The sequence below is a fragment of the Neltuma alba genome, unplaced genomic scaffold (genome assembly GCF_004799145.2).
Source record: "Neltuma alba isolate B1F8T4 unplaced genomic scaffold, ASM479914v2 tig00013631_pilon, whole genome shotgun sequence".
Lineage (NCBI taxonomy): Eukaryota > Viridiplantae > Streptophyta > Magnoliopsida > Fabales > Fabaceae > Neltuma > Neltuma alba.
In genome coordinates this window covers 125,941-152,632 of record NW_021637815.1, presented here as the reverse complement: position 1 = coordinate 152,632, position 26,692 = coordinate 125,941, and the positions used below count along the sequence as shown (strand labels likewise).

General features: G+C 35.9%; 2 protein-coding genes across 2 annotated transcripts; one reads left to right on the top strand and one right to left on the bottom strand.

The window, feature by feature from the left end:
• Window positions 1–1,240: 1,240 nt before the first annotated feature.
• Window positions 1,241–10,010, top strand: LOC114738593 (10 kDa chaperonin 1, chloroplastic). Its single transcript, XM_028926654.1, has 7 exons — window positions 1,241–1,403; window positions 1,497–1,555; window positions 1,677–1,727; window positions 6,142–6,207; window positions 6,318–6,365; window positions 8,335–8,364; window positions 9,666–10,010. The coding sequence occupies exons 1-7, from the start codon at window positions 1,319–1,321 to the stop codon at window positions 9,732–9,734; spliced, it is 408 nt and encodes a 135-aa protein (XP_028782487.1). The 5' UTR covers window positions 1,241–1,318; the 3' UTR covers window positions 9,735–10,010.
• A 1,558-nt stretch (window positions 10,011–11,568) lies between these two features.
• Window positions 11,569–22,638, bottom strand: LOC114738592 (protein TRIGALACTOSYLDIACYLGLYCEROL 4, chloroplastic). Its single transcript, XM_028926653.1, has 5 exons — window positions 22,290–22,638; window positions 20,732–20,981; window positions 13,915–14,293; window positions 12,842–13,152; window positions 11,569–11,927 (listed from the first exon to the last, which is right to left on the bottom strand). The coding sequence occupies exons 1-5, from the start codon at window positions 22,559–22,561 to the stop codon at window positions 11,736–11,738; spliced, it is 1,404 nt and encodes a 467-aa protein (XP_028782486.1). The 5' UTR covers window positions 22,562–22,638; the 3' UTR covers window positions 11,569–11,735.
• Window positions 22,639–26,692: the final 4,054 nt, after the last annotated feature.

Here is a 26,692-nt window from a genome sequence, read left to right as displayed (position 1 = left end):
ATAGTAGGTTCTTTGAGAAGGCTTCATAGGCCTGATTAGACCTCTAATCTTTATATAGCTTCCTTTCTTTTGTCATGTGATGAATTAATACATATTACTGCATAAGGCTCATTCTTAACTTGTTTTTTTAGAATACTTTTGATTAACTATTCTAGGTTTAGTTTGCTAGTAGAAGGTAGAAGACTTAAGATTATTGCATGTGATTTTTCTTATGACTTGGATGTTAGATTTGACTTTCGAAGCTCCATCCATGATATCTTGGAAAGTCAAATGAAAAGTATGAGTCAAAAAGTATTTGTGTGATGGGCTTATGATCGGATTTATATCCTATGCTTCAGTAAGTCCAAGGGCCAAATTCTTGTTGGTGGTGATTAATTATTGTTAATTTGGGGTTGCTTTTAAACAACCATGTTAGATGAGTTGTGCCATTTTCTAACATGGTTTTGCTTATGAAGTGATTTAGTAACGCTTTAATATTCATAATAACTTCCAAGTGATTTTGATTTTGTTCTTTTCTATCTTATATATAGGCATTTATGAAATACATTCACTTCTTTTAATCATGATAGTTTGTCTCGCAAAATTAATTAAGTTCTATAATTTTTTATCATGGTTAATGATTCAAAAATAAAGTGTTTACTTAATTGATTGGGATTTAAAAAAACCGTTATTACATTTTGCCAAGTTAAAGGTAGATTGTGCATAGTTAATTGCATTTACTATGTTGCATTCAGGTCCTTAAACAAATTTCATATAGATTTGTGTTTTTTAGTGGAAGACTTTTAAGCAATTTTTCTAAAAATTTATTAATTATCAACATGAAAATAAACTATCACGCTTATAGCTATCTCTTGCATCTCTCTCTCTATATATGTGTATATAATATGCAGTTTTAAAATTTTAATCACCTTAAAATGCTATTTACTTTTTTCTCCTAGAATGTTTTAGGGGGTGTTTGGCAATACTAATAAGTACTTTTAAAAAGCACTTTTCTGTAAAACGAGACAATCTCTTCCACATATTTATTTCGTATACTGTAAAAATATTTTTAAAATTATGATTTAGTTTTTACCCAAACACCCTCTAATCAAGTTTGACCTCAAATCAAAATTACTTAATATAATTTTCTTCCCAACTTCTCTCTCCGATGAGTCATAAAATGAAGTAAAAATTTAAAGATTGCTAATTAGCGATTCTAATTAGCGTCGAACTCTCTGGAACGGCAACATCGGGTACGGAAAAGGGTTTAATCCTTGGGACAAGTTCCTTGGCCCCCATCGCGGTCTCGTTGTCTGTCTCTTACTCTCGCTTCTTATCCATGGCCTCCTCCATCCTCGCCTTCCCAAAATCTTTTCTTTCCCCGCCTAAGGCTACCTTCTCTTCCTCTGACCGCAGACTTGCAGGTACTTGTGGCTATGTCTTCCTTACACTTCCGCTCTTCGAATTCTTCGCCTTCCAAAGCTAACCTCTGTTCATTTTTGGGTTTAATTTTGAAGGTTTCCGGAAGAACTCGTTGAGGGTTAATGCAGTTGTGAAGAAATGGGAACCCGCAAAGGTTTTTATGTAATTTTTGGTTATTTTGCTCGTTGTGTGCCTACACCTGTAACATTTTGGTTCGTAGTTCATGTTTGAATGTCAATTTGCTGTTGACTGTGCATTATGAATGTGGGTTTCAGGTGGTTCCGCAGGCTGACAGAGTTCTTATTCGTTTGGATGAGCTTGCGCAAGTAAGACATTGACTTATCTTAGTATTTGGTGCATTACTTTGATGTTGTTATGGATGATTGTTTAGTCTTTTCGATTGATAGTTTGACGTGCAAGTTTCAAGATCAATACATAGAAATTAGTCATAAAAATTTATTGCCGAAGTCCGAATATTGGAGTGGTGCTTCATTTGATGGTTTTGCTCCCATTCAAGTTGCTTTCAACCTGTTATATTTTGCCTTGAAGGTAAACCTTACTTGTTGTAATTTATAACTTTTGAATGGGATTAATCAACAAAATGAATGTGGGAGTTCACAGATTTCTCTTTTCAGATTCATACAGCTATACACAAATGCAGTTATTATATGTTTCTTTTGTTTGAATGATCTTAATCATTTGATCAGCGCAATTGGTTTTGCTTTTCTCCACTTTCTTTTATACTAATTTAATGCTAGTATTATGATTATTTCTTACCATCCTCTTCCAAAGCCTGTCCTTTCAAGTCGTGCACTGGGATAAAGGTTCCATTTTTATTTTTATTTTTTTAAAAAACTTTGACAATGGTGAAGAGTTTCTTGTAGGTAATGTTCCTGGAATTTTTCTTTCCATTTGATTCTTCCCCCTTGTATGTACATCTCATTATACATGCTGAATAATACATTCTATTCTAGATGTATTATAAATATTATAGGATTAAGTAGCTTAAGTGGATTATGAAATGTTTTATAATTTGACAATGTAGTTATAAAATGACAAGTTAGGCCCAACATTTTGCAACCTAATGAGAAACTTTGTGATTTTAGATCTTAGGCTATATTTAGAATTCATGATAGAATAACTGAAGAGGTTTTAACCCAGAAAAACTTATTTTATTCATGAAACATATCTGTCCATTTATAGGCACCGAGCCTAGGCTTAGAATCAATCCTAGGATAGCTCGGATACAAGGAATCAAGAACAGATAATAAAAGATATCAATCAGGATAAATTCTAAAGATATTCATCGAGATCTTAGGAATTGAAAATCAACTGGATAATGAAGTAAAACTAAATGAGCTTTTTGGCCCATCCCGATACTCCCCCTCAAGTTGGCGAGTAGATGTCTATCATTCTCAACTTGCCTCTGAATTCTTTGAACAACGGTCTTGGCAATGCTTTGGTAAATAGATCTTCCACTTGACAGTGAGAAGGCACATGGGAAATCTCAATGATTCCTGAGTCTTCCTTGTCTTTGATAAAATGTTTGTCGATCTCTACGTGGTTTGTCCTTTCATGATGAATAGGATTTCTTACCATCCCAATGGCTGACAAACTATCACTCTTTAGTTGTATAGAGCTAGTTGGAGTAAGTCTCGATTCCTTTAGAACACGTATTATCCAGAGACCTTCACACATGCCATGAGCCATTGCTCCTAGTTCTGCTTCTGCGTTGCTCCTGGACACTACTGTTTGCTTCTTGCTCCTCCAAGTCACAAGATTTCCCCAAACCATAGTGCAGTACCCAGAGGTTGACCTTCTGTCCGGTAGAAAACCTCCATGGTCTACATCTATATACAATAATCTCTCCGGATTCTCCTTTGGCAAAGAACAATCCTCGGCTGGGAGTCATTTTGAGATAGTGTAATATTATAGATAGCATTCATATGTTCTTCCAAAGCTTCATTTGTGAAACGGCTTACTACTCCTACCGCATCACTTATATTTTGGCGAATGTGAGGAAGATATAGTAGTTTACTTGTTAATCGTTTATACCTTTCAACATCCACAGGTGTTTGGTCCCTCTTCGGTTTTGGCTTTTTTTCTTTTTTCTTGTCACTAGAGATTTCTTCCTCTTCTTCCTTATTGTCCAATCTTTTTGTTGGTTCCATTAGGTTGTCTGTTGGTTTTGCACCCATCATACTAGTTTCTTTAAGCAAATCTAGAGTGTACTTTCTTTGAGAGGCTACTATGCCTTTCTTTGATCGGGCTACCTCGATGCCTAGGAAGTATCTCAATCCTCCTAGATCTTTCACTTCAAATTTCCTTTCAAGGGACTTCTTGAGCTTTGTTATTTCCAATGTGTCATCACATGTTAAAATGATATCATCAACATATACAATTAAGATGGCCATTTTACCCCTTGAATGTTTGACAAACAGTGTATGGTCTGCTTGACATTGAATAAATCCAACTCTTTTTATTACTTTGGTGAATTTCTCAAACCATGCCCTTGGTGATTGTTTTAAACCGTAAAATGATTTGTGAAGTCTACAAGCCATTCCTGGCTTTCCCCTTTCTGGCAGTCTTTAAGGTATTTTCATATAAACTTCCTCTTCTAGATCCCCATTTAAGAAGGTATTCTTCACATCGAGTTGATGAAGAGGCCAATCTTGGTTGGTTGCTAATGACAAGAGTATATGAATGGTGTTGAGCTTAGCAACAGGAGCAAATGTTTCTTGGTAGTCTATGTCATAAGTCTGAGAGTACTTTTTTGCCACTAGCCTAGTCTTGTATTTGTTGATTGAGCCATCCGGATTGTACTTCTTTGTAAAGACTCATTTACATCCCACAGTCTTCTTACCACTCGGCAACTTGGTGACCTGTTGTGTCTGATTTTTATATAATGTACTAAGTGCTTCTTCAATAGCCTTTTTCCAAATGGGATCACAGATAGCATTATCAAAGTTGGTTGGTAGCTGTTTATTATCCAGTCTAGTAACAAAGCTTTGTAAAGTAGTAGACAGTTTGTCGTAAGACACAAAATGACTAATGGGATGCTTACTGCACTTTCTTACCCCTTTACTCAAGCAAATGGGCCACCTAAGATCATTAGGATTTAGAGATGGAGTTGAATAGTGGCGTTGCTCAATACTAGAGGTGTTGACATGCTCAAGTTCTTCATTGCCCTGCATTCTTTCCTCCTGACCTTTCCTGTTTAGTTTCTGTTTCTGTTTCTGTGTTTAATTCAGGTATAGGTTGGGGGTAGAATTTGGAGTTGGATTATCTGCAATAACAGGTTGGTTACTAGGTTCAAGTTCATGTATTGAAATAACAGGTTGGTTACTGGATTTAGGTTCATGTAGCGGCGTCGTAACTGACTCAAAAAACTCCCATTCCTATCCTCTCTCCCCATCACTTGAGGTTGGCATTTTTGGAGAGGAGAGCTTCTGCTTAGCTTCTTCCTGTTTTATTATAAAGAATACCTCTTGAATGCTTGGGAGTTGTTCTTGACTCATAATTTGTCCACGAGCTGCATCAAAGGAGAAATTAAGGTCAAGTAAGAACTTGTAGATTCTTTTTCCCTCCTTTATCTTGGTGTACTGAGTAGCATCGGTAGAGCATGACCATTCATAGACCTCATATGAATCCAACTGCTGCCATAGAACTAAGAGGTTGGTCTAGTATTTGGTGATAGTAAGATTACTGAGCTTGAGATTATCGAGATTTGTCTCTATCTCGAGGATTGCGGCTTGATTGTTCATGGAGGCAAACATATCTCGCGCCGCATCCCAGACTTCTTTGGCATATTGAAATAATGAGAAATCGGTGCTTATTTCCGTAGTCATGGAATTCACGAGCCAGCACTGAACCATTGAGTTCTTTGCCTCCCATTAGTTGTATTTCTTCTCATCTGACGCTGGTGGTCTGGTTCGTTTTACGGTTAGGTAATCTAGCTTTCCTTTTCTGGTGACATACAATCGAACACCGTTGGCCCATTGTAGATAATTTTGGCCATTGAGGCGATGAATGGTTATCACCAAGGTTTGGGTTTTTGGTGACCCTTGGTAGTTCGTTGTCGGATTCACCGTCGTTGATGAGTTTAGCACTGATGAGAGTGACCCACCTTGGCCTGGTGGATCCAACCTGCAGCCAAATTGGATCATCGTGGGTGCCGTTGCTCTGATACCATGAAGAGGTTTTGACCCAGAAAAACTTATTTTATTCATGAAACATATATGTACATTTATAGGCACCGATCCTAGGCTCAGAATCAATCCCAGGATAGCTCGGATACAAGGAATTAAAAATAGATAATAAAAGATATCAATCAGGATAAATTCTAAAGATATTCACCGAGATCTTAGGAACTAAAAATCAACTAGATAATGAAGTAAATCTAAATGGGCTTTTTGGCCCATCCCAATAATAACTATAGGTTTTGAAATCCACATTATTTTGGTTATGTATCTGCATGAACTGAAGTTGTATCCAATAGGAAATGTCCTATCTCTCTTTTTTTTTTGCCCCCAGCTGAATAGGAAATGTCATATATATTGTGTAGATGATTATGACTGACAATAATAATGTAGTACCTGTGGATGAATTCCTAGATCATTTGTGGTATCATTAATTGGATTGAATATCGTTTCCGTAGTTTCCATATGATTTTTTCCCATTTGACATATTGAAAACCATTGCCATGTTCTGTGGCTAATTTATGATTGTACTTTGCTGCAGAAAACTACTGGTGGAGTTTTATTGCCAAAGTCTGCTGTTAAGTTTGAGCGATATCTAATGGGAGAAGTAAGCAGACTTGGAACCCTTTGGTCTTCTAAGTACCAAAAACTGTTCTCTTCGATTAATTTTGTTTTGATGGTCTGCGTAATTTGCTAATTTTCTTCATCCATTTTTAGATTATTTCTGCTGGTGCAGAGGTTCAAGAAGTAGAGGCTGGCAAGAAGGTTAGCTTTTCATTATTATGAAACAATCTTATGATTCATGTAGTATAATAATATCACATTATTGGTCCATTCATTTTGGGAACATCTGTGTCATCAATAATATCACATCATTGGTCCACCCATTTGCTAATTTTGATGGAACTGCCTACTTTTTTTTTTTACTCAAATGAAGACTTTGCCATAGAATGTGCTAATTGAAGGATAGCCGGTTACCCAAATTTATCCTAATTCAGCTCTGCCATTCGAACCTATGTCTAGCCTCTAAGCTTCTCACTTGATATTTTCTACTGTCTTTTCTATTATCATAAATTTGTTTTCTCAGACTCAAATGGTGCTTTTGTTTATAGTTTTTTGAGCAACTAATTGTTAGGGTATAAGATTTAGCTGTCACTCATCAAAGCTAATCATTAGGTGAAACACTAATTGCACTTGTCAGAAAAAGCAACGCAGCAGTAAATGAATAATGGGGTAAATGAATTCTCTTACACAAGTCTAACATGCATAAAAGTTTTTGATGGTTATTTTATTCACTGGTATACGAATAACGAGCTAAATTAAACCTGAGTTTCATCTTAGAAGTATGATAGTGGATGACTAACCATTAGTAAACTCACAATTGTGTTCTTCAAGTTTCCCAGAAAGCATGATAAATGAATAAAGCAAAGCAAATGTCTACCGAGTTTTGTAGAATCACAATTTTAAGTACACGAGCAGATTAATATTGTTTAGTAAAAGAATAAGTTTTTTGACGGGAGCAAGAACACAACTAATTGTTTACACTAAAATAGTTATTTACTAAGATTTAAAAACACAACTCCACAACTAACTTAAAGATATACTAGGTTAATTCCAAACTTCTTCAATATTTGTTTACTTAAGAGCAGACGGATAAGAATTTAAGTAAAGTAACTTTGTGAAGCAATCGTGATAAACGAATAACGCTCAATAGAGGAATAAAAATTTGACTCGTTATTCGTTTACTACTATATCAACGTTAAGGATTTGATCAACAGTAAACGAATAACACTAATAAAATGAATATGTTGTCCAAAAGGTAAACCAAATTGTAGAAAGAACAATTCTAAATGAAAAATGATTGGTAAACACCTACAATTACATTAGTAGAAGAATGTAACACAATAATCATTTTTTCATGTTAAGTTTGAAAAACTCAATTTCTAAATCTTTAAAAACTTGTTCTTTAAGTGAGACAAAGTTTTCTTAGATCATTTTGGCTTGAGACAGAAATTTACCAAGAAAACAGTTAACCTACTTCCTAAAACTACCATTACATTCAAAAAAGATAAAATTGTTGTGCTTTGTCTTCACTTTTAGAGGCATCTTCTTCAACACTTAAATGATAATTCCTATGAAATCATACATTTCAAAGTTTTGTTGACGTTTACACTAGTAGGCTTGCTAGTTTAGCCAAAGTAAGTGCCCTTGATTATTTTATCTATGATGATATACCTCTATATGTTTATAAGGTGGTTATTGATGATAGGATGGTTATGTAAGACTTCATATCAATCAATTGAATTGGCTTCCCATTTTGATTTAAAAACCAAATCGTCAGAATGTAGGTCTAAGTAGAATACCTAATTTTTGGGCAACATAAAAGCATACAAGAACACAGTACTCCTAGAAATTTGAGAGGCCAGGCTCTGCACACATACTCACTGGTTGTGTGCCTTCTTTGACCTCTAAACCCCACAATACATGCATTACTCCCTCTCTCACTCTCGGCTTGCAGATTCCATGTGGTTTAGCCTTGTATTAGTTATGGGTCCATCACTTTTTTTTTTTGCCCCATAATTTCTGCCTCATTAGTTCTTTGTCAAGTTGTGTAAGGTTATCAATTGTATATTTTTAGATTTCTTCCTCAGAATAAGGGAGGAATTTTATTGTCTTTTGATCATCTTGGGTAGGAGTATGGTTTTTGATGTGGCTAATCAATATTATTTTGCAGGTTTTATTCTCAGACATAAATGCTTATGAGGTGAGTGGCATGGCTTACTTGGCTTTAACTCATTTAAATTATTGAATGAAGCTGGTTATCATCTAAGCCTTAAAGCTATTCTTGGCTTTAACTTGGATCATTTGGTCAAGCTGATTATAATCTAGGCTGTAAAGCTGTTCAGCTTATGAGGTGAGGGTTTTTTTTTTTTAATTAATTTTTTTCCCTCAAACTGCTGAATGAACACACTTCTGTAGCATTTTGAAGACTAGATTAGAAAGGATGAGTAGGAACTTTATGAAACACCAATGGTAATTTAATTTTATACTTCAAGAGGAATTTTGAGATCCTTAACAGCTCATAATATAAATTATAAATGATGGGACCTTAAGTATCATTTTCCCTTTTTCCCCACTGACCTTTGTTTGAATACACCCAACAGAAATAATTAGGAACTAATATTACTGATTTTTTTTTTTTTTAAAAAGCCCACCGTCTGAGGTCCTTGGCATCGCATCAATATAACCCATATATTGATATAAATGCATAATAGAACTTACGACAAGTTGTAATATTCAGAACTGAGAGTTTGTGTACAGAAAAGCTGTGTATTATTCCATAGATTTGAGAGATACATATAGGGAGAGGAGTGATTCAGCATATCGCATGAAATCCTCCGGATTTAATGAGGAAGTAAAACAGGAAAGAAACATATTCTGTAATCTCTAAATTAGCGCCTAAGGATTAGTTCTCTAACGGGTAGGAAATCAGAATACATAGCTGTGATGGATTCTAGGTTTAATAGGATGAGTGGGCCTCTTCCTAGGGCCCATTTCCGACAAGAACCTATAAAGTGTGCAATTCATTTATGAAAAATTAAACAATAGGTGAGAGTAGTTTCCAAACCATGCCTAATTTCTCAGGTGAGCACCAAATATTTGGTGAAATAATCAATAGCCTTCCAAACTATATCTGTCGTTTTTTTTTTAAAAATTTATTTCTCTTGTTTTGGCTGTAAATTGCTAGCATTATCAGGGCCTTTTCTTTTTCAAGGCCCTAGTCTGTTCAGCGTTGCATTTTTTGGAAATGAATGTTGTAGTATAATGACTATAAAAAGAACCTAATTAGGCAACTAGGTATGACCTTATGGTGGAAATTCTTTGGGGGTCAGCTTGAGGTCTTTTGGTTCATGCTCTTGCACTTGTTATCTGTCTTTCCTTTTTCTTACTTGAGGCGTTATATGAAATTAAAAAGATTCAAATCCACTACAATGTTAATATCCTGGCTGCTCCTCTCATTATTTATGAACGCTCATTAATGCTTGTGTGGTGTAATGATGTCAGGTGGATTTGGGGACTGATGCAAAGCACTGCTTCTGTAAAGCAAGTGATTTATTGGCTGTGGTTGAGTAGAGTTTGGCCATTGATTCTATGACAAGCAGCACTGAGCAGGCTCAATGTTTTTACATCTCAGGAAATTCTATCAAACAAAGGATACTTTCCAGTTTTTAGCGCAGTTGATTCTTGCTTTGTGAAGTCTGTTAACTCAACTGAAATTTTGCAAGTGTGTATTGCATGGAACGAACCGATGCCTTGCACATCTTTTAATGGTGTTATTTAAGTTGTTCAGACAAGCTTAACTTTATTTGTCATTTTAAAGTATTCAAATAGATTTGATAGTCTGGGTTAGGTGAAAATTCAAATAAATCAAGCTCAAAATTATCATTAAAATGCATAAATAAGATGAGGTAAAATATATAAAAATAATTCAAGAGTACAGTTTAGATGGCAGAAGTGATTTGAAACTTTATTCTACTTTTTGTAGTCAATGGCGGCAGTTCTGAAAAAAGAATGTGTACAAAATGGACCTCTTGTGGTATTTTCACTTCTACTTTTCTGTGTACATTTTTCAAGTACTCGAAATGTATGGTTTGGTGCGCTGCTGCTGAGAGCAGGGAAATGGATGGCATTACGATGAAGCAATCATGGTAGCAACAGGACGAAGCGTTTTAATTTTATCGGCAACATGTGATGGATGGCCGTACTGTTCCATTACAATTGATGCTATCCAAAATGTCGTCCTGCTCCTGGATGATCAAAAACAAATCCCAAACTTGATTTGGTTTGCTTTGATTTTTGATCCAAAATTTTAATGGCTATAATTTATCATGTTGAAATTCAACTGGTCAGACAAATGAACTGTGTCGAATTTTATATTTTCGCTATTTGCAAATGATGTGTGAGAAAATAGTAATTCGTCATATTTTTTATTTAAATATCATTCTTTTTAAGATTATATACAACTATATACATATTTTAATTTAATTATATTATTTTGATTATGGTTAGATTGGTCAGATTACTAATCCTTAAACTTTTGACTGATTTAATGACTCGTTTCATTTTAGTATTTTGATTTTTTCACATGATGGATAATAATTGGTTTGATTTAGAGTAGTTTAGACCTATCTATTCGGCTCAATATGATCCTTAGCCCAAAATTAGAGGCAATTTTGTTTGATTCATATCCATTTGTTGGACTCAATTCAATTCAATCAAATGGATCGCCTTGTGATGGGCTACGTGCCAAAAACAACTGTGATGGGTTGAGTTTGCTGAACGATAAATTCCAGTAGAATTTTAAATTGAATATCATCTTGCATTTATGAATCCAGTATCATGTTGACGGTATCATTATACTGTACGTATCGTTTCTTTTTATCTCTCTCTACCCACTCAATTCGTTCTTGCTAGCATATTTATAAAGAATCTGAATAGGCGGCTTAAAAATATATTAATTTTCAAGAACCAAAATAATTAGTTTTACTTGTAACTAAATTTTAATTAGTAAATTTGAGAAAACTTACCATCTTAGCCTTTAACTAATAAAATTCAACAACTTCCTAAAACCTCCAATGGAACATGATAACAAGTCATCAATATTATGGCTTTTGAATTCTGCAACCTCCTATTTAGGTCCTTGGATGTAATCTCCCATTCCTAAAGTCGTACTATCGTACTCTATTGGCTAAATGAGAAACAAAATCACCTAAGTCCTAAAGATCATGACAACAATATATGCACTCCCCCCCGTTTGGAGACGATATTTGGTCTAGTTCATAATACTAGTAATTGCCATATACATAAGAATAATATATGTCCGCTTAGAATATATTCAAAGATTTGTGACCGATTTCATTTAGTGAGATAAAACTTGCTGCATGTGTAAATCCAGCTACACAGGATCTTTTTTGGGGGAGTTAATAATTACCAATTATGGCTTAACCAATAAATGATGTTAACTTAACCTAGAACACTACAGCTGTGCATAAGCAAAATAATAAACAAATGGGCTAACTTCCAACTGCAAAATTCTTACATGAAAAAGAGCTGACAGTGAGGACTACAAGTGCTTTAGAATTCAAATAGACGCAACTCGACCATTCCTTCTTTCCTCTTTGGAGAATACCAAGCAACAACCTTACCAGACTGCAACATCCTGAAGGAGTAGCTCAGGCTGCAAACATAATCCTCCATCTGAAACATCTTGGAGAAAGATTCAAGGGATATTCTGGAATCTGTCCGGAAGATGATCGGCCCAGCGACCTACGAGGAGGAAGTTGAAATATGAGCTTCGCATTGTACTTTTACTTTCTGAAGCACAACTATACTCAGTCAATTAGTATTTAACTATTAAGACCCGCATCACAATTTATATGCGCAAAGTAGTGCCACATAGAGAAACCGTTTTCTAGTTCTACCAATTTAGATGTTTTACATTCACAATAATGAATGCAAATAAAGCATTTGGAGAGAGAGATATCAATAAAAGACAAATATAAAGATATGGTGCGAAATATATACTTAGTTATCATCTTTAATATCATTCTCTCTTCAAGTACATGTATCGACTAATTGTCATTATCAGCAGCATACCAGTTAACTAGCACTCATTTTTTAACGCTGAACATCGCCCCCACTTTTCAAATTCAAAAAATTAACCAAGCCCATAATGCCAACGGATTTGCAGCTCAGTTTCTTACCAAATACTCCCTTCGATCTAAAATATAAGGACATATAACTAACTCACTGGTGTTAAGAAAGTAGTTAAAATCAGTTTGTCTCCTTAAATTTGTTGGAAATGAAAATTATTTCCCAGAAATGCCCTCCATTCAATGATTAAATCTCTACCCTTAATTTAATGATAGGCAATTAAAACTCCTAAATAATGATGGGTAGAAGTGGAAACAATTACTTAGTTCATTAGACATAACCAATTTCTCATATTTTGGACCAAAACAACTCTCTTCAATGTCTCTTATATCCAATGCCAGAGGGAGCACATCATACAAAATTAGTCTCTTGTACAACAAATACCGGGTGTTTTATTTTACTGGATCTACAAACGGATGCGGATGATTCTATGGGAGATATCTATTCTGTCATGGTTTTGGCTTGAGCCAAATGATATCTAATTACTGAACAGTACTTGATTAAAAGACAAATGCAAAAGGAGATACCTGCTGTTGAAAGGTTAAATTTAGCCGAGGTGAGGCTGATGGAAGTTCATTAACATCAGCATAACTTCTTATACCATTCAAAACCTTCTTGGCAAAGCCTGAAGCTGAGCAAATATCTAGACGAGCGTCTAACCTTGTCAAATCGCCATAATCATTTGTAAATTTTCCGTGCTGGAAAGTATAGCAAACCGAACCAAATAAATCGCCGCTCAATGGAGACCTCATGCTCGGTCTTGACATTTCCAGATCTTCTCTTGAATCAACGCTTGAATAGCTCCTCTCATCCCAAATCCAGGCAGTGCAGGCACCACCTACAGTATATTGCAAACCATTAGCATGACAAAAATAATCATATCTCTATTCTTGGGCCCAAAAAAGCCATATTATAATCGCCAAGAACTTGGGAATAAGTATACCAAAAATGGTTAAGAAAGGTAAAACATGTAATTAAGGGAAAAATTATGGAATCCGCATGGGGTGACATACAGCTATTTCTCACAAGATGGGACAGAGACATTTCATTGAAACTCCCATCCCATCAAACCAGAGACACCGCAACCCTGCAGAAACACACTGCCAAAGTGCAGCCTGCTCTTTCATCCTTCCAAAATCAACAAACTTACGGAAAACCATATACTTGTGAAGTGTCCACTAGTGTACATGTAAATAAGTGATCTAACACTGCTTTACAAATGGACACTTTCTTTTTAATATTTTGTATACAGTAAATAAGTAGACATGCTGTGGAACAAGAGTAAATACTGAAACCGGAATCTCTGATGAGACTCATCACAGCAGTAGTGAGAAAGTTACAGAAAAATTACTCTGAATAAATCTTCTAAATTTTGATATTTGTCAAAATAATTCAGTCTAGGCAACCTTGAAATTTTGAACTCAATATGGAAATATTGGAAAAGTAGGGAAAACAAATAGCATAATCATATTTAAAGAACATTTTAATTTTTAAATAAGCAAATGAAGCATACTGATAAGCAAAACAAAGCTGCATATAGCTAGGTGAACATTCAATTTCTCATCTCAGAGTTATGATAACATGAATTCAAAGAAATTACCAATAATTCCAGATATTGCTGACTGAGGTTCCATAAGACGCACATCATAGGGATAAGAAGTAGCAGGCTTATCTATTGTTTGCTTGAGACTTTCTGCAACCTCATTGTCTTTCCAGAGGTACTTGATCTTCTCATAAGAAAAGGCAGCCTTAGCGCACAACCCAGGCAGCAATGAAAGTGGTGGGATGCCGTCTATGGCATTTACTGCCTCAGGATAACCACCATTTTTATGTATCCCAAAACGATATCGGAGTCCAGAATCAGACTTTAGGGATGACAAATCAAGGGATATGGACTCAGGCACATCCCAGTAATTTCCTTTGTGGTCAATGAATAGTTGAGGCCATGCAGCCTCCAATGTGATGTCATGATCAGGAAGCTGTATACCACATATGTTTGGTGTCTCAGTATATGCTCAAACACCATAATAGGAAACCCCCCGGGGGGGGGGGGAAGAAAAGTTAGGACATGCCATGCAATTCTATAACATCTTGTAGAATACATGAAATAATTCATATAATAGTAAATGAATAATTTTAAAGACAAAACATATATGAGAAATAAGAGGAAATTCACAAAAGCCATTTTAAAATATGATAGACCCAACTTAAGACAATGATGTTATGGGTCAAAATATAGCCTAGTATTCCCTTTACTACTGCAAAATGAGAGAATAAGATAGATATCACCTCCTTCTAGTAGAAAGGCTCACACAAAGAACTGTAAAACAGCAAGGAAAAAAAATAAGAACAAGACACTCCTGGTCTGGTATTCGAGAGACCAGACCCCCCTCCCCCCTTCCTCACACAATCCTCAATTGTCCCCCTACAAAGTTGCCCTATCTAACTTAAACGCACTCCCACTACCTGACAATGTCAGCAGATCATTAATCTTCACTACTTCCCATGTTATTACCATTCTGCCCTTCCTTCTCTGGTGAGCTCTAATCTAGGCCAGGCTCTCCTCTCTTAGTTCTCCTCTTGTAAGTTCGGCCCCAAGATTTCTTAGGCCTATCATTTCCCCCTCCTGCAAGCCACACCTTGTCCTCAAGGTGAAAATGTGAGAACTAAGTTCGAATATCATCAATATTCTCCCAGGTGTTCTCATGTTCAGGAAGGTCCTTCTATTTAATTAATAGCTGCAAAATTCCTTCACTGGTTCTTCTTGTGTCTTTAACTAATTCAGGTTCTACTTGGGCTCTATCTCTTCAATTAGTCCTTTTGGAAGTGGTTGAGCAATGACAGAACTCTTGAGGGCTTTTTTAACATGTGAAACGTGATACACATTATGAATTCTTGCTGTGGAAGGTACTGCAGCCGGTATGCCACCTTTCCAATCTTTTCCAAGATAGTATATGGGCCATAATACCTCAGAGCAAGCTTCTCATTGGGCTTATTAGCAAGTGAATTAAATCTATAGGGCTTAATTTTCAGGCAAACTAATTCACCTACCTGAAACTCAATCTCTCTTCGGTGCTTATCACTTTCAACTCATCCAACACTTGATTTTGCTCTTGCAGCTCCTTCTCAACCTCCTGCATCCTTGATGGTTGATCTGCCCATTTGAGAACAGTAGGAGGATCTCTCCTATACAGAGCTTTAAAAGGTATCATACCCGTGACACTGTGATAGGTGGTATTGTTCCAATATTCCGCCCATGATAGCATCTTAGACCACTTCCTAGGAGTACTACCAGCAAGGCACCACAAATAGGTTTCCAAACTTCGATTGACCACTTCTGTTTGCCCAACCGTTTTCGGATGGCAAGATAAGTTGTACTTGAGAGTAGTTCTCGCCATGTTAAAAGGCTTCTTCAAAAATTGACTAATAAAGACACGGTCTTGATTAGATACATTTGTGCTTGGAAAGCCATAGAGTTTATAATCTCCCTCGTAGAAGCTTCTGTCACAGCCTTAGCATCATAAGGGTGTGAGAAGGAAAGTGGGCATACTTTGTGAGTCTATCAACCACCACCAACACAATTTCATATCAGTGGCTTGTAGGTAATCCCCCAATGAAATCCATACTTATATCCTCCCAAACAGCTTTTGGTATAGGTAATGGCTGCAATAACCCTGCGGGACTTAAAGCTTGGTACTTGTTCCTTTGGCATACATCACATTAAGCTACATAATCTTGTATATCCTTTCTCACTCCTGCCTAGTACACCATTGCTGACAGCCTCTTGTAAGTCCTTAAGTAGCCCGAATGCCCTTCCATAGGAGAGTCATGGAATTCTTGAACGAGCTCTTTCACCTTTGTAGAGTTTATGGGTAATACTAATATGCCTTTATAGAATAACACTCCCTTTTTCGAAGTGTTCCCTTTTGGGCCCTCTTTGCCTTGAATTAGCTGCTACGTCATTTCCTTTAAACCTGCGTCTTGAGCAATTTCTTGCTCTAGTTCAGCTACACCCTCATACTGTCGTAAGGAAACAACACACATTTCTAGATCAGTTTCTTGTCTTGATAAGACATCTGCCACCTTGTTTGCTCTGCCTGGTTTATATTGAATCTGAAACCTGTAACCCATCAGCATAGCGACCCACTTCTTTTGATCCGGAGCAACTATTCACTATTCCAAAAGATACTTAGGAGCCTTCTGGTCCGTTTTGATGACAAAAGGGTAACTAGTTAGATAATGTTGCCACTTTTTCACAGCATATACAATAGCCATAAGCTCTCTCTCAGACTGAGCATTGGGGTGCCTCTTAGACAATTTCTGACTTAAGAAAGTAATCAAATGCCCCATCTGCATTAAGACTGCCCCTATCCCTTTTTCGGATGCATCCGCTTCTATTTCAACGGGAGAGTTAAAATCGGCTACAGTAAGCATGAGGAGGATTGTCGTGGCAGATTTGAGGCCTTATCATCCTATTTGAAAGAATCCTTCTTTAGCAGTTGAGTTAAAGGGGCGGCAATTTTGCCATACCCTTTCACAAACTTTCAGTAATAACCTATCAAACCTAGAAAGCCACGTAATGCCCTTAGGTTAGTTGGTGTTGTCCACTATGCCATTGCTGTAATTTTTATTGGATCAGCTTTGACTGCTTCAGCAAATATTAAGTGCCTAAAGTATTCAATTTAAGTTTGACCCAGAACACAATTCTTACAGTTGACCACCATTTGGTTCTGCTTAAGCAATGTCAGAGCCATCTTAAAGTGCTCCTTATATGATTTCCTGTCTTTATTATAAACAAGGATATCATCAAAAAAATACAAGAATAAATTCTCTTAAAAGTTCTTTAAAAAAATCATTTATAAGAGACTAAAAAGTAGAGGGAGCATTTGTCAAACCGAATGGCATCACTTTTGAATTCGTAATGCCCATCATGAGTTTGAAAGGCAGTCTTCACTTCATCTCTTTCCTTAATCAGAATCTGGTGATAGCCCGACTTGAGATCTAACTTGGAAAATATAGTTGCTCCTTCAAGCTCATCCAACAGCTCACCGATGGCTGTTATGAGGTATTTGTCAGGTATAGTGGTCTGATTCTGGGCTTGATAATCTACGTAAAATCACCAGCTCCCGTCTTTTTTCTTAGCCAGCAGCAGCGAGCTCGAACATGGGCTGGCGCTGGGTTGAATTATGCCTGCTTGGAGCACCTCTTTGACTAATTTCTTAATCCCTGTTTTCGAAGCATGCCTATAGCGATACGGCCGAAGGTTTGTGAGCTAAGCCCCTTCTTTGATTTTGATGGCATGGTCCTGAGTTCTCTATAAGGGAAGAACCTTTATAGGCACACGAACTTCTGGGAACTCACAGAGGATATTTTCCATCTCTTCATCATTTAGAGATTGCTCCATCTCTTCATTATGCTCCAAGACCTTGAGAGTTGCTGAAGTCTGAGTATACGCTAGATCTCTTTGGAGACACACCTAGCGTCAATCTACCCTAACCTTCATATACAGTTGTCGCCAATTGATTTGGGTTTCTCCCAATGATTCCAACCATTCAACTCCAAGGACTAAATCGACATTGCCTAGGTTAAAGGGGGAGAAGGGTTGGTTTATTTCCAAGCCCTAGATTTCTAGCCTGATCTCTAGACACTTTACATCGGAGGTGGTTTTTTGTCATTCTCTTATAGTGATGGAGTAGGGTTGCATGCAACATGTTGCGATTCCAAGCACTGCTACTAGTAAGTTTGCCAGTTGTATGGCTCCACAGTCAATTAACACAAGTACTTGTTTCCCGTGACTGACCCCTGTCATCTTAAGAGTCCTTTTTCCTGTGAGCCTGATTGCTGTGGTCATGGATAATTCCAGAGAAGCCATGTCTTTTCTTTTGGGTTCTTATTTGCGTGCTAGGCCTTGTCATAATTATGGTTTGGGCTTTCTTCATCCTCTTCTAGGATAATCAACTGGAGTAGTTTATTTTTGCACTTGTGGTTAGGCTTCCAAATTGAAACATAGGCCCAATTCTCTTCTCCTGTTTATCTCTGCTTTCGATAACCTCTTCCTCGTTGCACTGCTACCCTAACTGCTCATGGCTGACAAATTTGAGGTCAGCATTCGCACAGAAATTTTTCTTGGCATCTTCAGACACTTTGGTTATGGCTTCTTTAGTGATCACCGGCCACCCAAAACTCTTTAATGTCTCCACTGTATTGAATTTGGGAATCATGGGTTTAAAATCATTCCATCACCTACCTATGTTGCTCTTCATCGACTTACTTCTCTTCTCTTCTAATTTCTCTTTCACTCAGTTCCTACACTCCACGTTGCTAGCGAGATTCATCAATTGTTTCAGGTTCTAAGGACACATCAGTTTAGCATCATAGCAGATTTCTTCCTTGAGGCTATCTATGAACACCCCCATCAATAGATCATCTTGCACATCTTCTAATGGTGCGGACAACCTTTCAAAATGCTCTTTGAATTCCACGACCGTCCCTTCTTGCTTGAGGGCTAACAGCTGCTCATATTCATCTCCTCTTTGATGATAGTGGAATCGATCAATCAATTCCTTCTTGAACTTGCGCCATGACCCAACAGGTGAACCAGACTTGAGCCATTGAAACCACACAAGAGCTTTGCCCTCCAAGCTAACAGCCTCCACGTCAAGCCTCTCTAGTTCAATTACCCCACTAACTGTAAAGTAGTGCTCTACCCAAAATATCCAACGAAGTGGGTCTTCTCTAGAAAAGATAAGCAGTTCCAATTTTCGGTACTCAGAGGCATCATTCTGCCCTGTTTCCTCATGTACCCTAGTGCCGTGCATCTCTGGTTCATCTTTCGTTTGAGGTCTTTCCTGATTGGCAACCATAAAAGCAGTAAGAAACTCGTTAAGTTGCTCCAAAATGCGATTCGATGGTATCCATTCCAATAAGCTTCTCTGTCATCTCTACTTGCCTCCTTTGTACCTCTTCAACAACCTTCTCTAGCTGTATATCGCCTCCTTTTAGGAGAAAGGCTCCCACAAAGAACTGGAAAACAACAAGGGAAAAAAAAAAAAAAAGAACAAGACACTCTTGGTCTGGTATTCAAGAGACCAAAGCCCCTTTCCTCACACAATCCTCAATTGTCCCTCTACGAAGTTGCCCTATATAGCTTAAACGCACTCCCACTACCTGACACTGTTAATAGATCATTAACCTGCACTACTCCCCATGTTATTACCATTCTGCCCTTCTTCCTTTGGTGCATTTTGATCTGGGCTGGGCTCTTCTCTCTTAGTTCTCCACTTGTAAGTTCAACACCAACATTTCTTAGGCCCATCAAAATAACATCTACACTAATATCAAGGGATTACTCGCCATGATTTTGCTTTTTAATTTTCCCTAGAAGATAGTTTCATTATGTGTGAAGGAATGAACCCAAAAAAAAAAAAAAGAAAGAAAGAAGATAAAATAGAATATCCTAAACAGGGTCCCAGAATCAATACATAACAAGATGAACTTATCAATTCAGTAATACTTTTCAATTGCTCCATAGATGTGGGAAGGAGAGTCCCTTAAAACAAGAGACGATGATCACAAATAATAATTACATAGAGCTAATAACTTACAAAATGTCTACTTGAAAATTCAAGAGATCTATTATAACGAAATATGCAAAAGATTAGCATTAATATCACAGCTACCATATTCTATTCCACATTCTAAGAATATGCTCAACATTCAGAAAAATATTCAACAGGGTTTTTAAAGATAGAAGGAGCTCAACTTGGACACAAACCAGACACGCAAGGAAAAACAGATTTGTAAAATTCAACAAGCTGGAAGTGTATTAATACTTAATAGCATTAAACTATTAAAAATTGATATGAAAAAATGTTTCTCAAAGGGAACTTGAAATTTTCAAAGAGGTTTATAAAGGAGAATTAATCTGTCTGAAGAGCGTTTATAGATTAAATAATTGACAATTGACAAGGACGATTACAGCGCAGAAAACCCAAGAGCCTAAGCCTTCCTTTCAAAAATTTTATGAAATCAAAATGACAATTTTAGACAAAAGGGCAACAAAACACCAAAATGGAATCAAACAAAAATATCTAAATTTATTTAAATTCAATTTCAATTAACTTCTTGACTGCTTTGCACACTTTGTTCACAAAAACTCCCACAAAATAGTACAGTATAGATTTTTTTATGAAAGAAAAATTTCACATTAATATAAAAGGTTTTAACATAAAAACTGTCCTAAGAAACAAGGCAGTAGTCAGCACAATCCAATTGCATAAAGGAAGGGAAATCATTTATAAATTAACAAGAAAAAATAATAATCAACAAATGAGAATCATGTAGGATACCTTATATGTTCAACCATCAAAACAAGGAAAATAAAAAATAAAAAAAAGACAAGAAATTGAAATTCATGCCTGGTGGTAAATCATCATTTTGTTGCGACCTCTTTTTTTCTCACCATGACCCTCCATGGAAAGTAGAATGGATGTAGAGTCAGAAACAGAATACTGTGAGAATAATCCAAATGAAAAGAGTGACTTGTCAATAAAATGCTTTGCGACATCCTTGACTGTGGAGAGCTCGAATTCTTCAGCATTAGAGATTTCATTCTTGATGTCAGCAAACAATTTCCTGGGACGGAACTGTCCAATCAGCCCAAGCCACCTATATTCAAAATTGTCATGTAAAAGCATGTATAAGAACATTAAAGCCTTGGGATATCATAATGATGCTATATATCATTAAACTGTCCATTTTTAATCATGATCACCTATAGCCGGGGAGCCTATGATCCTAGAGTCTCAAAGCACCCATTACCCAGATGAAGAATGAGACTATAGTATATGTTCAGAAATCCAAAGTCCAGGAGCTCCATCAAGCTTCACATTTAGATGCACAGATCATATTTTAAAGGACCTTTGAGAATTCATTGTATGGACAAGTTCATGGGCTCATAATTGAAAAGATGAAAGTAGAATACAAGTACTCAACCTGTATAAATCAATTAGGAAGTTAAAATAAACAAAAAGAATTCATGGGAAAATTCAACTAACATCAATGGGGAAAACTTTTCACAGTGTAGAGAACTGCAATAAGTAAAAAACACAATTTGCTCCACTCAATGCTCAGTATAATAGAGGGGGAAAAACTGACGCATGGAGGACTAAGAGAAATAGAGAGGTAGGATGAAAAACAGAGGATAGCTTTAAGAACAGAAATCAATGTGACCTAGGTGATTTTTTTTTTTTTTACCAGAACCTAGGGGATTAACTTTAGAGATAGGTTAAAAAGAAGCATAACTAACGTTTCTCTTTGCCCACAACAGAACTAAATATGAAATAGCAAGTCTAAGAAGTCAAATGTATGCTTAAGTTCAAGAGCAAATAACGTCAATCCAGATAGAATTTGATTAAATTTTGACACCATTGGTCTCAATTTTCTTCAGTGAAACCAAATTTAAAGCAACATGTAGGGTTGGTTCTGGCAACATGCCATTGAAAAGTAAGGGAGTGAGGTACACATAATACGACTTGAATATGAGATTGCTTAATTTGGCCGAATGAGTTAAGGTCTTAAGGGAAAGGGAGGTTTTCTAATGTAAAGGAGCCAATATAAAAGGTTGCTATGATTCACTCAATGATTCGGCGAGCAATAATTATTCGTAACTGAAATTCAATCTGAATTGAATAAGAACTCAGTAATTGGGCGGCACATTGTTGACAAAGCATAAGCTAATAGCGAATTGAATAAGAATGCCAGATATAAGAAACTGAACAAAAAAAAAAAAAAACAAGTCTTTTTCCTACTAAAGAAGAAGCAGGAACAAATTGGCTTTCTAATTTTCTTCAGAATAGACATTAGAAAGGAAAATATATATATATAAAAATGAAAGGGAAAAACGCTATAGCTTCAAAGCAGAATAAGAAACGAGAATTTTCTAAAACAGGAACAAAAACTAAGTGCACAAATTACCAGGGATGATTGGAGACTTTAAGTGCGAGAGACTGAAGAGATAAGGAACCAAGGCTCTTTTGAGAAGTGGGAGAGAGGCAAGGAACTATCCCCAAAGGAAAGCCATTTCTGAAGCATGAGAACTGCTGAATACGAAGAGCTTTGCTTGAGACGGTAGCGTCCATTGGAAAGGGGTCGCCGGGAACGGCCTTGGCACACCCATCAATGGTTCGAGGAGAAGAAACGTTGAGATCCCAGAAGGCAGAGTCCATTGCGGTCCTTAGGTTCGCCATTTCTCTGAAGTTCTCCGGGTCGGTGTTGCCTTATCAACTTTGCTGCATTTTCAAATGGAAGCACAGGGAGGGTGGAATGAAGAGGGGCTTCAAATAGTTTTCGGGGGTTTTTCCTTTGGACCGACGGGGTTTTCCTGGGTTTAATGTTGACCTATTTTGACAATTTCAATATAATAGTTTCTCTTATTCAATTATACAAATATTTTCATGGGATAAAATTTATTTATAATTTTTTAAAAATAAATAATAATTAATTATCAATCGTTAAATAGCTGAATCAAAATAATTTAGTTGTTAAATTGAAAACTTAGAAGAGGTGATAATTTATTAGTGAACTAATGCTGCAAAAACTTGCAGTAGCTAAATTATATATAAAATTGTCAAAAGTCAAAAAATTTATAAAACTATCAAAATTTCTTGAAAAATAACAATAATTATAAATAGCCTAAGTAGGGAAAGAGTAGTTGATGTTGGCGAAAAAAACGAAAGTAGCTGATTTTTTGTTTTTTTGATACAATGAAAAAGAAAAGACCAAAAAAGGATTCAGTGCTCGTGTCCAAAGCAAGAAGGCTCCATGAGGACCTTCGTCAGGTATATTTGCAAATCCGCAGGTTGAGTTCAGTGCTTGTTTGGCAAGTGAATCTGCCAACGTGTTGGGGTCGTGCTCAATCACTTGAAAGTCTACTTCCTAGTTTCTGGAAATTATGGCTTTTGCATATTGCCTCGAATGTTCTAAATTGACCTATACATATCAGCCATAGCATATCTAATCCCTCCTAACTTAATTTTTTATTAACTCATGTTGCCTCTTCAAGTACGTGGTATCTGCACTTATAAGTTACTCAAACAATTTAGTAAAGGACCAGTTACAAACACTAGTAAAATTGTGTAATTCAAGATAAATCTTCCTTCTAACTAGTCATCATATTATATGAATCAAGTGACACATTTAACCCATCTTACTAAATAAATTATTAAATCTTATCATACTATGCTACAAACATGCATAATAAGAAAAAAGAAATAACAACAATAGCAACAACAACAATAATGAAAATGAAGCAAAACTTATCACTAGTCAATTTTTTTAACAACACTAATATTTTTAAAATGATAGATCACCGTTGTAAAATCAATTGATGTAAAAATTAATATTAATAATAATGATAATATAAACATGCATAATAAAAAAACTGAAAGAACAATAGCAATAATATTAATTAATAGTAACAACAACAACAATAAAGCAACACTTATCACCCGTCAATTCTTTTAACAATATGAATATTTTTAATGTAATGCATCATCATTGCAAAATCAAGTGATGCAAAAATTAATATAAATAATAATATTAACAAACTGTCAAAAAAACAGTGAATCTCAACTCATATAAAAGTCTCATATAATAACAGAGTGGAGAAACTCTTGCAGGGTGCACCAATTTATCTGTGGTCTGCCCAATAAAAATGCTCCAACTCATATTATTTTAATCTACATGGCAGCCTACTAATTTCTAATAATATTTTGTTTTTTGAAAATTAAAAATGTCTAGGGCTTCCAATTTCCTCTTTTGCCCCTGTCTTTCCTCTTTCGATCTTTTTCACACCCTCTCAGCTCTTGCTTCTCTCATGTTAGACTCTCCCTCTCTTCTTCCTTCATGAACGGCGTTTCTTCAAGTACCGCCATACCAGAGAAGCAAGCACTGTCGAAGCACAAGGTGAAAAGGTTAAAAATCACTGAAGAAGAAAGCACTATAGAAGCCCATGGTATCCTTCATCTCACCTCTTCTTCTCAACCGACGATGATGGTGATGGAGATAATGACTATGATATCATTAAAAGAAAGTTTTGGTCTCAATTTTCTTCTCATTCATAACTCTTCCACGGTTCCTCCATCATCCTGTACTATGAAAAACTTAGTTGATATGATAATCTATGGGGCTCTGCATCAAAATGATAAAATAGAACTTTTCATTTATTTAGATTAAAGCAATCATATAAAACTTTTTTACTCAATTTGAAAATAGCTAAAAATTATAAAATGAATCGGTTAGAAAAACAGCAGCAGGAACAAATGAGCTTTTTTTACTCTATTTGAAAAGAGGAATTCATTATATGTTTGATTATTTTATCAAGAATGACAGCTAATTGACTCATAAAGGATTTTTTTTTTTATTTCACTCCTTAATGAGAGAATAAATGCATACCAATTTCCCTAGATTCCTCTTGACAATGGCACGCAAGTTAATAAGAGAATGAAAAAGTGCATATTTTTGTTTAACAGGGTGATAAAGGATGTGCCACTATTGTCACTAGCATTTGATAGAAGAAATTGAGGAGGTGAAGGACGCACTATAATAGTGCTTTTTTTTTTTTTCAGGTGCATTTTCATCCCCTCAACCATAGTTGGGAGAGATTAGCAGCGATTAGATGCTAGGTACTTGAAGAAAAGAAAAGGGGGCAGAGAGAGAGAGTCTATGATCAAATGAAGAGAGAGGCAAGGGGATCTGAGAAAGGGCAAAGACGGGCAGAAAAGAACATTAGGAAGCCCTAGACATTTATATTTTTTAAAAGGAAAAACAGATTACTGCAAATAGTAGGCTTCCTGTGTAGATTAAAATGATATGAATCGGAACATTTTTATTGGGCAGACCGCGTATGAGTTGGCACACTAGTACCAAGCAAGAATTTCTCTCAGTTGAAACACTTTCTCAACATTACAACTATTCTCCAATTAAAACATTATAGAAAAAAAGATTTTTTTTGCTAACATCATATTTTTAAATTACCCTCAATGAACACGATTATTCTGCCATTTTATCTTGGGTGAATTACAATGAGGTTTCAAGGAAAAAAATAATTACAAAATAAATCCCAAAAGTTGTAATTTTTTTACTCTAGAGCTTGTCATTACAAATTGCAAAGGTTGCTATTGGGATTTTTTTATAATTACTTTTCTTCATTGGAACCTCATTGTAATTCTCCCTTTTATCTTCCCACACAACACTAAGGGACCAGTCTTAGACCCCGTGATCGTTAATCACATCACACATTCTCTCACATGATCGTCAATGAAGACCGCAACACACTCACATGATTAAATATCTCTCGCTGACTCAGTAGATGACTCAACGGCGTCATAAATGCGTTTTGGTGACTCAGCATGCCGACTCAGCTCCTCATTAATGCATTCTTATTTTTTTGTCTCCTATTTAGGGGGACAAAATTATTTAATATTTGATTGGAGCATTTTATTCAATCCAAGGCTTCAAAAATTTATCTATCCATACCATAAACTTCTTTTAATTTTGGAGAAAATCTGTGAATTTTTTCAAACCATAACTCAACCAGTAGGTTTTTTTTTAAAATTTCCTGTAAAGTATCCTTAAGTAGCATAACTGGCTTTTAAATATTCTTAAAGCCATTCTGCTGCCCTTCTGAAGATGAGACTAATTTTACAATTTTTTGTAGCCTCTTAACTCACGAATCCCTATTATTACTTAATTTTCTAAGGTCTCCTTATGGCTCAAACAATTAAATCTAACTGTATACCTCAAAAAGTACCATAATTTTTAAAATTCATTTAAAGTCAATTCAAAGGCATTTTCGTAATTTTTCTTTGGATACAGGCCTTAACATGCCATTTCCCATTTTGCTGCAATTTTTCTAGAATTTTCAGGAATAATTTCCATCTTTGTCTTTTCTGACCTGAAACTTTATAAAATTGCAATTTTACCCATGGTTTAGCTTAACCCCATAATTCACCTCATTGAGGCCTTTAACATAACATTTGGCTCATATTTATCTTTATTTCTCATTCCTGGGCCTCAAGATTTCACTAAAGTCTCTAACTTTATTTATATTTTAGTCTTCAGAACTTGCTCAATTTGCAATTTAGTCCTTGAAAACCCTTTAACCTTCCTTTTACATTTTCCGAATTTCAGCTCATAAGGACTCAGTAACTTGCTCATTTTAGACTATTTCCTACATTCGTAGGCTCAAAATTTAGGATGTTACAATATATTATATTATTTCTCAATTTAATCAATTTCATTCCAGAGGTATAGTGGTAATATTTAAACCAAAGTTGGATCGTGTGAGGCTGATAAGTGATAACAGCTGGTCATCTAAA

Coding starts and splice junctions, on each gene's coding strand:
- LOC114738592 (XM_028926653.1), bottom strand. CDS start 22,561: ATGGCGAACCTAAGGACCGCAATGGACTCTGCCTTCTGGGATCTCAAC. Junction 14,294..20,731: donor AAATGATGATTTACCACCAG/GCATGAATTTCA, acceptor TGTGGTATACAG/CTTCCTGATCATGACATCAC. Junction 13,153..13,914: donor AGCAATATCTGGAATTATTG/GTAATTTCTTTG, acceptor AATATACTGTAG/GTGGTGCCTGCACTGCCTGG.
- LOC114738593 (XM_028926654.1), top strand. CDS start 1,319: ATGGCCTCCTCCATCCTCGCCTTCCCAAAATCTTTTCTTTCCCCGCCT. Junction 1,404..1,496: donor CTCTGACCGCAGACTTGCAG/GTACTTGTGGCT, acceptor TTAATTTTGAAG/GTTTCCGGAAGAACTCGTTG. Junction 6,366..8,334: donor AAGTAGAGGCTGGCAAGAAG/GTTAGCTTTTCA, acceptor ATTATTTTGCAG/GTTTTATTCTCAGACATAAA.